The sequence below is a fragment of the Bubalus bubalis genome, chromosome 2 (genome assembly GCF_019923935.1).
Source record: "Bubalus bubalis isolate 160015118507 breed Murrah chromosome 2, NDDB_SH_1, whole genome shotgun sequence".
Classification (NCBI taxonomy): domain Eukaryota; kingdom Metazoa; phylum Chordata; class Mammalia; order Artiodactyla; family Bovidae; genus Bubalus; species Bubalus bubalis.
The window spans coordinates 21,687,425-21,704,031 of NC_059158.1; the positions used below are offsets into that span (position 1 = coordinate 21,687,425).

Here is a 16,607-nt window from a genome sequence, read left to right on the forward strand (position 1 = left end):
AGGATGAAATGTCTAGGAACACAAAGTTGGCTTCCACAAGGAAGACTTAGTTTGGTTTTGAAATTTGGTGAATTTCCACAGGAGTTTCTGATTCTTTTGCCAACTGACATGTATGTTACTCAATTTAGCCTTTAAGGAACACTTGCAACTGAAAACAAACTCACTTACCAATTCCTAAAGTACCACAGAGATCGAGTTCCTGTCCTCTCAGTCTTATTCCCCTTATGTGAGTGTCCTAAGCTCATTCCCTATCTCATTTCCAGTTCCTGTTTTTAATACAGTACTGGGTATTGGAACCTGGGTATGTAGACTAAGGATGCAGGTTGCATGCACTGAGTACATAAGTTGACTCTATCAGTATTGGAATATCCTTAAGTTTTCCTTAAGCAAGAAGATGCTTTCTCTTGATAACTTCAAATACCTTCACAGGGTACTGAAGATCAGCATTGTGTCTAGCTGGTAGGATGACATAGGAAGGCAATTTCAAACGCTCAGGATTCCTTCTGAATATAATGTCTTGGCTCTATGATGGGGAGCTCATTATGAAAGCATGAGATTGGTATGAACCTGCAGTATAATGGTCTGGTGAAAACAGTTTACCTGACTGACGTCTCTGAGGAATGTATGTCCTGTACTGTTAATTAGCTGATGTCACCTAGCTGCCCAGAGATGACAATCCTCAGGGAAAGTGAATATCAAGGAGAATGCAAGAGGATACCTAATCTGCCTCTTTTATAACTTCTCATAATTGACAGAGGTCAGATAATTCCCTTGACTTCTCAGTTACCTTAACTCTCCTCTTTTAATGATTTAGATATTTTACTAAACACTTGATATTTTTTCATACAATTGCAAAAAAAATTATCCATATATAAATAAGAACACATTCAGCTACTTAATTTTAAATGTAAGTTAATTTTTATCTAATATTCATAACCAACTCTTAATGGATAACGGAGTTACGAATTCACTTCAGTTCAATTCAGTCGCTCATTCGTGTTCGACTCCTTGCAACCCCATGAACAGCAGCACACCAGGCCTCCCTGCTCATCACGAACTTCTGTCATCCCCTTCTCCTCCTGCTTTCAATCTTTCCCAACATCAGGGTCTTTTCAAGTGAGTCACCTCTTCGCATCTGGTGGCCAAAGTATTGGAGCTTCAACTTCAACATCAGTCCTTCCAATGAACACCCAGAACTGATTTCCTTTAGGATGGACTGGTTGGATCTCCTTGCAGTCCAAGGGACTCTCAAGAGTCTTTTCCAACACCACAATTCAAAAGCATCAATTCTTCGGCACTCAGCTTTCTTTATAGTCCAACTCTCATATCCATATCATGTATGGATATACATGACTACTGGAAAAACCGTAGCCTTGACTAGACGGACCTTTGTTGACAAAGTAATGTCTCTGCTTTTTAATATGCTGTCTGGATTGGTCATAACTTTACTTCCAAGGAGCAAGCGTCTTTTAACCAATTAGGCAGTGTCTACCTAATCTTTAAGGTAAATACATTAAAGGTCAACCACCACATTTTACTCCCAAACCGCTAATATGGCTAAGGAAAAACTACCTGTCCTCTATGATGTTGTTCAATTTCTATCTGAAAATTGTAATGATTTACATAAGCAAACAGAAAAAATATTGATTTTTTACATGGAACTTCCATGGTTTGTTTAAATTCAACTCATCTTTGCATTTATTTCCACATGATTGAGTTAAACAAGATAGGTATAATTGTTAAAATAAATTGAAAGAAACTTGATGGGTATTGTGTGTTTTGAAGTTTGAACATCAATTAATTTCAGAACAACTTATACACTTGACTATACCGGCAAAAGGCAGGAACAATTAGCATCTGTCCATGGAAGGCATTGGCCCTAACCATCAAAGGCAGCTTCAAAAAGTACACAATCTCTTTTCCCCACTAGAACATGTTTTCTTTCAGAGTAACAGACAACTTCTAGCTAGTAGTCCAAGCTATCTCAGGGAAAGCTATTTAGGTTTGAAGCATCTTGGTTTTTGTATGTCATTAGTCAGACAAGCACACAGATCTTATTTAACTAATTTACATGCTATAGCCAAGCATTTCACATAGAACCGTAAATTCCAGTTTTTTTAATAACATTCTACCCATAGGGAAAAATTATCTTTTCCTTAAAATACTCTTATAGTTTTCTCAGTAATCTCTCTACTAGTTAAATTCTATGATAATATTTACTCAAATGTAAAGATTAGTACTGCATACCGTGTCCAGAGATGGAGGGAATTACAGACATGCAATTAACCTTTCTTCCCATTTCCATCTTGTTGCTGTAAATATTAATTGGCATAATAATGTTGGATAATAATTTGACATTATCTAGAAATGCTTACTTGCAATTACATGCTTTTTTCCTATGCTATTTTGTAAAATTCTTATTTTGATTTGGAATTTAATACACCAAAAGCATAATCTATTTTTTTTTATGTACAAATGAGGACTCATCAAAATAAAGAGCATTTGTCTGTTAAAGACTCTGTTAAGAGGATAATAAGATAAGCTACAAACTGGAAGAAAATATTTTCAAGCTACTTATCTTACAAAACACTCATATCTAGAGTATACAAACAACTCTCAAAACTCTACAATAAGAAAATAACTCAATGAAAAAACATTTCAGCAAATAACTCACCAATGCAAATATATGAATGGTAAATAAGCACATGTAAAGACATTTAGCATCACTAACCTTCAGGAAAATGCAGATTAAGAACATGAAGAGATATCACTACCTACCTACTAGAACAACCAAGACAAAAAGTGTCGGAACAATACCAAATGTTGGCATCATTGTGGAAAAACTAAATCACTCATACATTGCTAATCAGAATATAAAATGATACAACTACTTTATAAAAGAGCCTGGATGTTTCTTTTAAAAACCAAATATACACTTGCCATAGAGCCCAGTAATCATGCTTTTTGGCATTTATGACAGAGAAACAAAAATGTATTCCACACAAAAACCTGTGCACAATTATTCATAGCAGTTTTATCTGTAACAGCAAAAAGCTGAAAACAAATAAAATGTACTAAACAAATGATGGCATATCCAAGCTATGAAATACTATTTGGCAATAAAAAAGGAATAAGCTATTAATACACACAACATCTCAAGGGTATTATGTTGAATGAAAATGTCTATCTTAATAGGTTAAATATTATATGATCCCATCTATATCCCATCCACAAAATGACAGAATAATAGAGATGGGGATCAAGATGGTTGTGCCCAGGAGTGAGTGATGGTTTATGGAGGGTGCAGGGGAGGGGAGGAAATGAGTGTGACTATAAAGTGGTATCACAAAGGAGATGTGAGTGGTCAAGGGGTAATTCCATATTTTGATCATGATGATGACTACAGGAGTACCAATACTGGAGTGGGGTGCCATTGCCTTCTCCATCTATAACTATAATACAATTTAAAAGCTAGGAAACTGACATTGGTACCACGTATATATAGAGTTCCATGTAATTTTTTCATGTAGATTACATTGGGGAAAAGGTCAAAGGTACCCAAGACCTCTCTATACTATCTTTAGACCTTTCTGTTAATCTGCAACTATTTCAAAATAAAAAGTTTTTTTTAAAAGGACTTGAATAGAACAAGAACTAGAGAATGAAAAAAAGAGGGACAGACAGAAACACAAGGTGAAACAAAAATGGCAACGAGAGAGAGAAGGAGAGAGGAAGCTGCGCAAAAAAACTAGGTTTCTGTTCATTCATGACATACAGGCTCCAGATCTCCCCTCCTCCCTTGGGCACACCTAATCTGCAGTTTTACCCAAAACAACTCCTTTGAAAAGAAATGCATGAACTAGCTGGGTGAATCCTACACACAAGGTGAACAAGAAAAACCCCATACGAAAATCGATTTCAATTCAATTCAGTCGCTCAGTCATGTCCGACTCCTTGTGACCCCATGAAGCACAGCATGCCAGGCCTCCCTGTCCATCACCAACTCCCAGAGTCCACCCAAACCCATGTCCATTGAGTCAGCGATGCCATCCAATCATCTCATCCCCTGTCGTCCCCTTCTTTCCTGCCTCAATCTTTCCCAACATCAGGGTCTTTTCAAATGAGTCAGTACTTCAAATCAGGTGGCCAAAGTATGGTAGTTTCAGGTTCAGCATCAGTCCTTCCAATGAACACCCAGGACTGATCCCCTTTAAGATGAACTGGTTGGATCTCCTTGCAGTCCAAGGGACTCTCAGGAGTCTTCTTTAACATCACAGTCCAAAAGCATCAATTCTTTGGCACTCAGCTTTCTTTATAGTCCAACTCTCACATCCATACATGACCACTGGAAAAACCATAGCCTTGACTAGACAGACCTTTGTTGACAAAGTAATGTCTCTGCTTTTTAATATGCTGTCTAGGTTGGTCATAACTTTCCTTCCATGAAGTAAGTATCTTTTAATTTCATGGCTGCAATTAGCACCGACAACTTCTCCCTGAGAAACAAAGTGTTCCATGTCTGGGACCCTCAGTTTGAAGACTTACACCTGAGACATGGGCCTCCAAAACATACCTCTGAAAGTCAGCGAAGTTTGTGTCCATGAAATCCATGATGCTATAATGAACTAAGAAACAGGCTCACCCAGACTCACTGTGGCTATCTCTCCAGGGCACAGCATACAGACACAGACTGAAACCTCCAGCTTGTCCCTGAAAGAAGCCTATTTCCTTATCTTAAAAGCTAAGACTTCTAACACATATCTAGGGGTCAACTGCAATCTTCGCCAAACTCCTGAGAAGCCAACAGATGCCATCATCATGTCTCCCTCTGTCCCACCCCAGGTCACTGGTGTCTCTGTGAAAAGAATTTGTGCACACATATGACTGCCCAGGTTTTGTGGCTGCTGCCAGAGGGCACACTCCTTGATCATCTGGTTCAGTGGCTTGCGTTTCTGGGTCCAACAGGAGAGTAGCAAAAAAGAAACAGCCTGTAACTGGCTACCTGCACCCACGCACCCAGGGCTCAATGTTGAGGGAACAGACAGAAACACTCATCTCCGTCTTCACCTGAAAGAGGTATAATTGCATATTTGAAAAGTTATTGCCTCGGGTTCCTGAAAAGATTGCCTATGATGGCAACAATCACCTTGCCCTGAATGAGGACCTGTGCTTCTGGACTGCAGTGGATGCAGAAGCTCATATCTCCAAGCTCAAGCTTGAGCAGGGCCATGCTGCAGGGAACAGTAGGAACTATCTGGAGGGGGACTGCAGAGGGTGGGTCCACAGACACCTGGAGAACGGGAAGGACACGCTGCTGTGCAAAGGTACGAGGGGCGTGGGGCCTCCTTGATCCCCCCTAGGGCTGGACCTGGCTTCCCATGAGGAGAAGAAAGTGAGGTCAATGTGGAAACAGTGCCCCGGTTCCTGTCAGCAGAGGGAGGAATCTGCCCAGGTTTTCATATTCTGTACAAGAGAGTGACTCGCCAGTGGCCCCACTTCTCTGAAGGACAATCAAGGAATCCAGTCTCTTCGGGGAAGAAGCAGGAACCCATCCGTGAGATAACTGGTCAGCGGTGCCCCTTCACCCTGGGTGCCATATTGTGAATCATGACTGTTTCTCATGCCAGGTCTCACCCTGAAAACACGTTTGGAGGCCTGACTCCAGCTTTTCTGAGTCATCCGGCCTCCACCCAAGTAAGGACCATTACTCTGTATTCATTCCCTTATATAGTGCCTCCTACCTTGGCTCTCACCCTGACTCCAGAACTTTCCAAGGACTCAGGAACATGCCCAGACCTCCAAGTCCAGGCTGGTGTCTGGTGTTTGTGCTGCTTCTTTTCAAACCCTCTGTCCTGTTTATTCTCAGGATGGTCACAGGATGCTGCTTCAGGGACCCATGGAGGTAACACTAAATGGGAATTTTCTGATTCATCCTCCATAGACCTTCCAAAGACACATGTGACCCATAACCCCATCTCTGACCATGAGGTCCCCCTGAGGTGCCAGGCCCTGGGCTTCTACCCTGAAGAGATCTCACTGACCTGGCAGCGTGACATGGAGGACCAGACCTAGGACATGGAGCTTGTAGAGACCAGGCCTTCGGGGAATGGAACCATCCAGAAGTGGGCAGCCCTAGTGGTCCCTTCTGAAGAGGAGCAGAGATACACATGCAACGTGCAGTGCAAGGGGCTTCAGGAGACTCTCACCCTGAGATGGGGTAAGGAGGATGCTGGGGTGGAGCTTCTTCTCAGATAAAGCTGGAGCCTTTCTGGACCCCTTCAGCAAGGTCAGGACTCAAACCTGAAGTCTGGACCCCTTCTCTTTCCTCCACAGTACCTTCTCGGCCCTCCGCCCCCAACACAGACATCATTGTTAGTCTGGTTCTACTCGTGGTCATTGGAATTGTAGTAACTGGAGAGTTGGACTATAAAGAAAGCTGAGTGCTGAAGAATTGATGCTTTTGAGCTGTGGTGTTGGAGGAGACTCTTAAGACTGCTTGGACTGCAAGGAGATCCAACCAGTCCAATAAAGGAAATCAGTCCTGAATATTCATTGGAAGATCTGATGCTAAAGCAGAAACTCCAATACTTTGGCCACCTGATGTGAAGAACTGACTCATTTGAAAAGACCCTGATTCTGGGAAAGACTGAGGCAGGAGGAGAAGGGGACAACAGAGCATGAGATGGTTGGATGGCATCACTGACTCAGTGGACATGAATTTGAGTAAACTTCAGGAGTTGGCAATAGACAGGGAGGCCTGGCGTGCTTCAGTCCCTGGGGTTGCAAAGAGTTAGACACGACTCAGCAACTGAACTGAACTGAACCAAATCTTTGATATTTGTTGTCTCAGGGCCTGTTAGGGGAAGGATTTTCTAATACCCTTTCTGAAAGCCTATTAACAACTTCCACATCTTATAATTCCCTGAATCTCCTGGAGAATTGTCTATCAGGTACATTATCCCCAAGGTTATTACTAGGAAACCCACATGGGGATAAGTAACTATTACTGGAGTTGAAGGAGACTGGGTTCCCAGAGGCTACAAAGAAGCTGTAAATTTCAATGTAAGGAAGTCCTGTGGTCACTCCAGTTCTCACAAAGCCAGGCATACCCTCCACAAGAATCATTCCATCTCTCATCCTTGTACACAGAACACAGAAGTCCCTCAGTCATGTCTGACTCTTTGCAACCCCATGGATTGTAGCCCACCAGACTCCTTGGTCCATGGGATTTTCCAGGCATGAATACTGGAGTGGGTTGCCATTTCCTTCTTCATCCTTGTACATCTGGAGGCAAAGGCAACATTCTCCCTTTTATTTTTCCCATTATGCTGGAGACTGACTTGGAAGCCAAAGGCTCTTCCCAGAAGGCACTTGCATCCTGATATGAGCATCTGGTAAGTACGATGACCTTTACCTGGTTAAGAAATGAGTCAAACTTGAGGATGAGCACTGTGTGACTCTCTTCCTTTTTCTCAAATCTACTTTTTACTTCTCTCTCTGCAGGCAGGTTTCCTTTGTTATTCAGTCCATACAGCATGAAGTGGCAGTAGCTTAAATTCTAAATCTTCATATGTCCTCTACCCAAGAGCTAACCATACTTCACCTGGCCATCCCCCACCACCCTTCAAAGACCCCTGAGTGAAAGGGAAGAGTCTTTGATGAAAGGATGGAGATAATCACAGGGGCCACTTTCTCTTGGACATTTCTCTTTAAGTAGAAGAGAAAGATCTACACACTAGAAGTAGCTACTTTAAGGTAGAGAGGCCTTCTACACTTTAAGTGCAAAGTGGTGAAAGTCGTTGGCATTTTGGGACACAGAAAACTCAGGGCTGCATCAACATTAGTCACATTGGCAGCTCTGAGGCCACTGGTGCCTGACATGGCATCACTTTGTCAAAGCAGGCACTGGCAGAACAGTAGTGATGAGCAACTTAGATGAGAAGGGGAAGAAAATAGAGGGTTCTGCTCACCAGGAACAGAGTTCATGTGAGAACTTTCTGGGAACTCTAGACAGAAACGGTGGCAAATAATAAAAGCAGAGATTTCTGTTGTGCCAGCCAGATGTAGAGCTGAGGGAAAGTACAGAGAGAAGAAACCTCCCAAGAAGGACTTTTCTTAATTTTCTTCCTTCTGCTTCTTGCAAAGCTCAGAGCCTGCCTTCCCCTCCATCTTTGCCCACTTGATATCCCATGGTGAAATGCTAAAGTCTCCACAGGTGTCAGAGAACACTTCTTCAGCAAACATTTCTGAATGTCCCCCTATGTGGCAAGAGCAATGCCAAGTGATATGACACAACTCCAGCCTGTGTTTCCTGAAATTGTATCAGCCCATAGGCCCAAGAGTGATAATAAACAACAGGCTGTTGTTTTATCTACTATTTTATTTACTATTTCAACCCACCTAGGGCTTCCCAGGTGGCTCAATGTTAAAGAATCCACCTGCCAATGCAGGAGACAAGGGTTCAGTTCCTGGGTAGGAAGATCGTCTGGAGAAGGAAATGGTGAACCCACTCCAGCATTCTTGCCTGGGAAATCCCATGGACAGAGGAGCCTGGTGGTTACAGTCCACAGGGTCACAAAAGAGTCATACACAACTTAATGACTAAACAACAACAACAATCCTTGCAGTCTGGGCAAAATGAATTGTCTCTGGCAGTTCCCAGGATGTTCTTGCATGAGCTCTGTGTTCTCTGGAGTTTAAAGCATCTGTGCCTCTCTCCACTTTGCCTATCTCGGTGTAGAATACCTCTCTCTTCCCTTGAGTTTCGTTACTCAATCACTGAAAAAATAGCCCAAGAGAGGCCCTCCACTATCTTTAGCTTCTGCCACCAGACTCTCTATCCCTTTGGCTAAGACACAAGACAGTGGGGAATCAGTAATAGAATCAGAGGTGGTGTTGTCTGGCATCCTCTGGCGTGCATCTCATTCTACCCTAAAATCAGTCTCTCTCCAGAGGCAAATATAAGTCTACTTTTATAAAACTGGATTTCCATAGAGAAAGGCAAAAAAGATTCAGTCCGTGGGTATCTTACAAACACAAAAGGGTCTTGAAACCAAAACAATAAATACATAAATGTTTATATTCAGAGATATTTGTATATACTATATTTACATAGCATATATTTTATATATTTATTACACATTTTATACATAATCTCAATGGCCATATAGCCTGGAATAAAAACCACTATGAAATAAACACTGAGGACACATATTTCTATAAGAAAAAATTACCTAAGTCTTTAAGTATATTAATGTATTCATACATAACATGTTGATTCAACTGCTCAGTTGCACACATTACAATACATCTTGATTGTTTCCTGTATGTCAGGCACTGTTCTACACATATAATGATTTTGTTAAGACAAATTTCCAGATCTATAAATCTGTCATTATACTGAGACAGATTAGAAAATAAATAAGATTTTTTTTTTTTTAAGAAACAAGGAAAACTCTGGATAGTAATGAGTGATCGGAAGACGAAATGAAGGACAATGCAATAGACAATATCTTGAGGGGAGTATTAGTTGTGGTGTCAGAGAAACTGAAAATGAGAAAAACCAGATAGACATGAACATTCGGGCATTAATGTTAGGAAATTCTAAGGATGAGAGGGTTTCCCTGGTGGCTCGGTGAATAAGAATCCGTCTGTCAGTGAAGAAGACATGGGTTTGATTGCGATCCGGGAAGTTCCCACGTGCCTGAGAGCAACGAAGCTCGTGGACCATAACTACCGAGCCGGTGCGCTAGAGCCCAGGAACCACAACTGTTGAGCCCATGCATGGCAACTAATGAACTGCATGCCCCAGACGCCGTGCTCCACAAAGAGAGAAACCTGTGCACCGCAACTAGAGAAAGCCCCAACACATCAATGAAGACCCACCACGGCCAACAATAAGTGAAATGAATAAATAAATTTTTTAAAAAATTCTAAAGATGGGAAATTGAGCATAGCCAGAGAAAATACTAGAAAGGTAAGAAAAGGATTATGAAGGCTCCTGTATGCCATAGTGAGGAATTTGGACTTTGAGTTGAAGGCAATTGAAAACCACTTGACGTTTTCGAGAAGGGAAGTGAGGTAATTCTTTTAGGAAGGATAATTCTTTTCACAATATTCAAGAAGGCTATAACCCCTAAATTCCACTTCTAAAACCCTTACAGTTTTGAAACTTCTTCCATATTATCACTTCTTTGACAAAATTATTTTGTGAATCTACTATACATACTAAACTCTTTTCCAGGATATGGTACTATTATGAGATATTTCTCCTCATAGGTATTATATACTATTAATATTGTCTCGTGGTTTGTGTCTGGTATGTGTGTCTATGAAAGAGAGAGACATACAGACAGACAGAGGTTGATTTCTAAAATGAGACCAGATGATTTTATGAAAAAGAGAATGATTAATGTGAGGTCTGAATTTATAGGAAGTGAACACGAAAGGTTGAAACAGAGTATTTGCTCTATCATATTAAGCAATTTTAAAAGACATAAAGAAAGAAAACAAAAACTCATTGGTGCTTTGCTGAGTTTTCACTGAAAGTGGTAACAATGAGAGTTTCTCAGGCTTAGTCCCTCTGGAACATGCACTATGGATACAGTGAATTCTAAATCACTTCCAATAAAAGTTTTCCAATCAATAGACATGATTACAGACTCCATATCAAAGGCTTCATGACTTTACTTATTAAAATATATTGTTCCCATTTGAATAAAATTGTTCATAGTAAATTTTATTATCGGTGCATTTTCAGAAAGAATATTTTTCTCTACACAAAGCAGAAGCAAGAAAGCCAGTCTAAATATTTCAATCGTCCAGAGAAGGACTAAGGCAGTACATATTTGTAACTTATTTCGAAGATCTAGATTTAATGTTTGAGAAACTCTTGAGTTATCTTCGTAGTTCATACATCATAAAGACAGTATCCCCAGCAGTTAAGAACTCATATTTTAGACTCTGTTGGAATCCTGCCTCTGTGATTTACTAAGTACATCACTCTGATAAAATCACTGCACCTCTTTAACCCTCAGTTCCTTCACATATTTAGCAGAAATCATGATAATGCCAAGCTCACAGAGTTGTTGTGACAAATTGCATAGAAAGTGCTTCGGTCAGTGCCTGAAACACAGAAGATACTCTTACATAGTAACTCTCTAGCACCCCCTTGTTTGTCAACAAAAGAGTAACTGTGAAAAGGCCTCAAGCTTCCTCACAAACTCTACGTACTCAGGGGGAAAGACCTGGATTAAACAAACAGTTTAACAGTACGGAGTTCGCTTAATTCCAACAAGAAGAGTACAATGGAAAGAGCTAACGACAGCACCTTCTCTGGATTCATTCTCCTGGGCTTCTCCAACCAGCCTCAGCTGGAAACGGCTCTCTTTGCGGTCATCCTGATCATCTACTTCTTGAGCTGTTTAGGCAATGGCACCATTATACTTTTGTCAACAATGGATCCTCACCTGCGCACTCCTATGTACTTCTTCCTCTCCAACCTCTCTTTTATGGATCTTTGTTTGACTACTTGCACTGTCCCTCAGACCCTGGCCAACTTTAAGGGGAAGGACAAGACCATCACCTATGGCGGCTGTGTGGCCCAGCTCTTCATTGCCTTGGGACTCGGGGGAGTAGAGTGCGTCCTCCTGTCTGTCATGGCCTATGACCGCTATGTAGCTGTGTGCCGTCCCCTCCACTACATGGTGATCGTGCATCCCCAGCTTTGCTTGCAGCTGGTTGTAACTGCTTGGCTTACAGGCTTTGGCAGTTCTGTAGTCCAGACAGCACTGACCATGACTCTTCCCCTCTGTGGTAAAAACCAAGTGGACCATTTCTTCTGTGAAGTTCCAGTGATGCTGAAACTGGCCTGCACCAACACCTCTGTCAATGAGGCTGAACTCTTTGCTGTCAGTACCTTCTTCTTGGTGGTGCCCCTGTCACTCATCTTAGTATCCTACGGTCACATTACCCGTGCAGTCCTGAAGATAAAGTCGGCCCATGGGAGACAGAAGGCTTTTGGAACCTGTTGTTCTCACCTAATGGTAGTGATTATTTTCTTTGGGACGCTCATCTCCATGTACCTTCAGCCTCCTTCCAGCTATTCACAGGATGTGAACAAAAGCATTGCACTGTTCTATACTCTGGTGACTCCCCTGCTTAATCCCCTGATTTACACTTTGAGAAACAAGGAAGTCAAAGGGGCACTAAGGAGACAAATGAGGAGAATCCTAGACTTGAGGCAGAGTTAAAGCAGCGCTTGCAGGCCCAGGAAGTTCTGCAATGGAAGACTTCTGAGAGAGTAAAAACTAGTTAATTTAATCCAACACATCCTTATAAAGCACCAACCATGTGCAAGACAGTGTTCTGGGTACTTGAGATGTATCAGTGAGACAGAGGCTAAACCATTGAGCTAAACTTTTTGCTAGGGAGAATATATGTTAAATAAGATATTTTAAAAATAAACTATGGTATATCATGTACACACAATAATGGGAATGAACAATAATTACACGTACAAAAACATGAATGATTCCTACAAGCATGATTTACAGTGAGCAAACTAGATACAAAATAATTCCTATTGTATAATGTCATTTACATAAAATTCATCCCAGGCACAACAAATCTCTAGAATTGAAAGTCAGAACAGTGGTTCCCCTGGGGACTGGGAGTTCTCTCTTGGAAGATATGTGGGGGAGGGGCATTCTGGAGTTCTGGTCAGGTTGTGATTTTTGATCTGGATATTGGTGATATAAAGTATTCAATCTGTGAAAATTCATCAAACCTGAAACTTAAAGTACTTGCACTTTGTGTATGGATGCTGGACTTCAAATCATTTACTTCTTAAAAGTTTTAAATAAACCAGATATTAGCAGAATACTTTGATTCTAAATGATCACATTAAGTATTTTTGTTACTTTCACATAAAATTTGGCTTTATCTTCTCAGTGATCTAAGTTTCTTCTATCCATTGACCATCTTTAATAGATTTGAAGTGTTTAGATATTAGCAATTTCTGGCCAACTCAGATGAACCTTGTCTTGAAGATTTCAATTTAATGAAGATCTCAATTCAAGTTCATGTGTCCTGTGAGTCTCCCTGGTCTCTTCGTTCCATGTAGATACTTAGTGACCAGGTCTTGAGACAAAAAGCATACTGATAATTTTCAGATGAAAATTCTACTACTGGGAATTATATTGTCTTGAATTAAGTTTATCTTGACTGAAAAAGACATGTATTGTGAATATTTGTATATTTCTATTTGTATAATGTAGCATACAAAAATGCATAATTTACTAGTAGCCAAAAATATTTTCATTTACCAGAGATTTTAGTACTTTTCAGTATTTAATAGCATATGATAAGAGGGCAGATACTGAAGGGAATTTATAAAACAATATAAAAAACAGAAATAATTGTCTGGTAAGCTCAATGTGCCTTTGTGCAAATATGTTCTTCTTAAATATTTCTTATTTAATATGGTAAGTTGGATGGTTTTTCAGGTATTATTCTGCTAATGAAATAATAGAACAAGGATTTTTCTTTTTTTAAGTGAAAATAGATTGCTGAATTGTTGAGGTCTGTACTACACTTATCTCTGCTTGTACTGAATATGAGTGATTTCTGATTATATTTTTTGTAATAGAGAAGATATGATTTTTTTATATCAACCCCTTGGAGTTTTCTTTCAAACCATCACAGCTAGACTCACTGATAACATAATCATTTTCTGGCACAAAAGTTCCATACTCTATATTCATCTAGATGCTTACATTTTTCCTTTTCAGCAAATAAATGCTGAAAATATATCACTTCATTCAAAGTAGCCATTTGTGAATTTTATTTCCCAATAAGGTGCATTAGGTTAAAACTGACCAAAGTTCCCACTGCAAGTCCAGTCACTCCTCCTTAGCCACAGACTCAACCAAACATGGATCATTTGATCTGTCATTCTCCATAAAGGATTTGAGCATCCAGCTTTTCTGGTATAGGAGTGGGTGGGAGGAAGTGCCTGAAACAACCCCTGGCCAATACTGACGAATAATTGTACTTGGAAAGGCCAAATTAATCTTAGCAACCATATTTCTGAAGCCATTAGAAAGTTGTGAAAGTGATGAGGGTGACGTAGACATGAATAACAGAAAACACTGAACACTTCTGAGGTGAGCTGAAGGGAAACTGCCTTTTTTTTTTCTCATAGAACATTTGAAGAGTGTGAGTGTGAGTTGAGGATTGAGCATGGCCCATAGAGAGGGACTTTGGCACGAAAACATGAAAAGCCAAACACTCGTGTAAGGCTAAAGTGACAAGCTGAAAACTTAAAGAGACTTAACTATGTGGCCAGATGTTTCCAGTGGACATTTCTATTTCCAGTGGACTCCCTGGGAAGCCAGAAAGTCAGAACAAAGTTTAAAAAATATGGAATAATCTATCCTGCAACTCCATTGTGCTTCAGTTCACTTCAGTTCAGTCACTCAGTCATGTCCGACTCTTTGTGACCCCATGAATTGCAGCACGCCAGGCCTCCCTGTCCATCACCAACTCCCGGAGTTCACTCAAACTCACATCCATCAAGTCGGTGATGCCATCCAGCCATCTCATCCTCTGTCGCCCCCTTCTCCTGCTGCCCCCAATACCTCCCAGCAGCAGAGTCTTTTCCAATGAGTCAACTCTTCTCATGAGGTGGCCAAAGTACTGGAGTTTCAGCTTTAGCATCATTCCTTCCAAAGAAATCCCAGGGCTGATCTCTTTTAGAATGAACTGGTTGGATCTCCTTGCAGTCCAAGGGACTCTCAAGAGTCTTCTCCAACACCACAGTTCAAAAGCATCAATTGTTCAGCGCTCAGCTTTCTTCACAGTCCAACTCTCACATCCATACATGACTACTGGAAAAACCACAGCCTTGACTAGACGGACCTTTGTTGGCAAAGTAATGTCTCTGCTTTTGAATATGCTATCTAGGTTGGTCATAACTTTCCTGCCAAGGAGTAAGTGTCTTTTAATTTCATGGCTGCAATCACCATCTGCAGTGATTTTGGAGCCCAGAAAAGTTAAGCCCCACACTGTTTCCACTGCTTCCCCATCTATTTCCCATGAAATGATGGGACCAGATGCCATGATCTTCATTTTCTGAATGTTGAGCTTTAAGCCAACTTTTTCACTCTCCTCTTTCACTTTCATCAAGAGGCTTTTGAGTTCCTCTTCACTTTCTGCCATAAGGGTGGTGTCATCTACATATCTGAGGTTATTGATATTTCTCCCGGCAATCTTGATTCCAGCTTGTGCTTCTTCCAGCCCAGCGTTTCTCATGATGTACTCTGTATAGAAGTTAAATAAGCAGGGTGACAATATACAGCCTTGATGTACTCCTTTTCCTATCTGGAACCAGTCTGTTGTTAAAAACTCATCAGGGTAAGGGGTCCTTTCTCTAACACATAGTCCTCTTCAGTAAGGCAGTTGCCAAATTTTGAACCTTCATGAAGCGGAGGCTAAATAGCTAATCTAGATGTCTTTGAGGGGCAGAACTTAATCTACAACAGTCTTTCAAGGCTGAGAAAATAAGACTCCTGAGACTTTCTGTCAAAACCCAGGAGAAGATTGTATCTCTTGTATCTCTAGAAGAGAACAAGATAAAGGCTGAATAGAACAAAGACCTACTGTACAGCAGAGGAAACTATAGCCAATATTCTGTAACTACTTTTGTACCTGATAAAGGTTAAGAATCTGAAAAACAATATATACACACACACACATTGTGATCATCATTTCATGATGTATGTAACTCAAATCACTATTCTATATATCTCAAACTTATGCAATACTGTATATAAGACATGAAGTCATAAAACTTTTAGAAGAAAATATTATTCCTCAATGAGGCTGGAAAAAAGTAAAAGAATAGCTATCATTAAAAAGATAAAGGATAACAACAGTTGATGAAGTTGGAAAAGGAACACCTATGTACTGTTGATGGGAATGTAAGTTGGTAAGCCACTATGAAAGATAATATGAAGATACCAAAAAAACTAAAGATAGAACTTCCATGTTATCCAGCAATCCAAATTCTAGGTACACCAAATAAAATGAAATCACTGTCTGCACTCCCATGTTCAATGGCCTCATTTTTCACAATAGACAAGATATAGAAAAAACATATGTGACCAAAGAGGTGAATGGCTAAAGAAAAAGTTCTATGTATATCCAAAGGAATATTATTCATCAATGAGAAAGAATGAAATACTGCCCTTTGCAACAACATGGATGGACCTTGAGAGCATTATGCTCAGTGAAATGTCAGAAGAGAAAGACAAATGCTGTATGATCTCACATACATGTGGCATCAGAAAAACTGAACCTGTTACAAACAGAGGGAAGAACGGTGGTTACCAGGGCCAAAGAGGTAGAAGAACAGGGAGATATTGGCAAAAAGGTACAAACTTCCAGCCAAAATATAGTTTCTGAGGAGTCAAAAAAATAAACTTTTTTAAATTTTTTAAGGGGGATAAATATTTGACAAGATAAAGACCATAGCTAATACTATATAGTAATCACTTTACCATATATAGGTATATCAAATCACACTTTGTACTCTTTAAACTTCCTAA

At 40.3% G+C, this 16,607-nt stretch overlaps 1 protein-coding gene and 1 pseudogene across 1 annotated transcript; both read left to right on the forward strand.

Annotated features, from left to right (window-relative positions):
• Positions 1-4,554: 4,554 nt before the first annotated feature.
• On the forward strand, positions 4,555-7,878 carry LOC112578665 (annotated as a pseudogene).
• A 3,428-nt stretch (positions 7,879-11,306) lies between these two features.
• On the forward strand, positions 11,307-12,251 carry LOC102402271 (olfactory receptor 2G6-like). The gene has a single exon (XM_006039605.4). The coding sequence runs from the start codon at positions 11,307-11,309 to the stop codon at positions 12,249-12,251; it is 945 nt and encodes a 314-aa protein (XP_006039667.4).
• Positions 12,252-16,607: the final 4,356 nt, after the last annotated feature.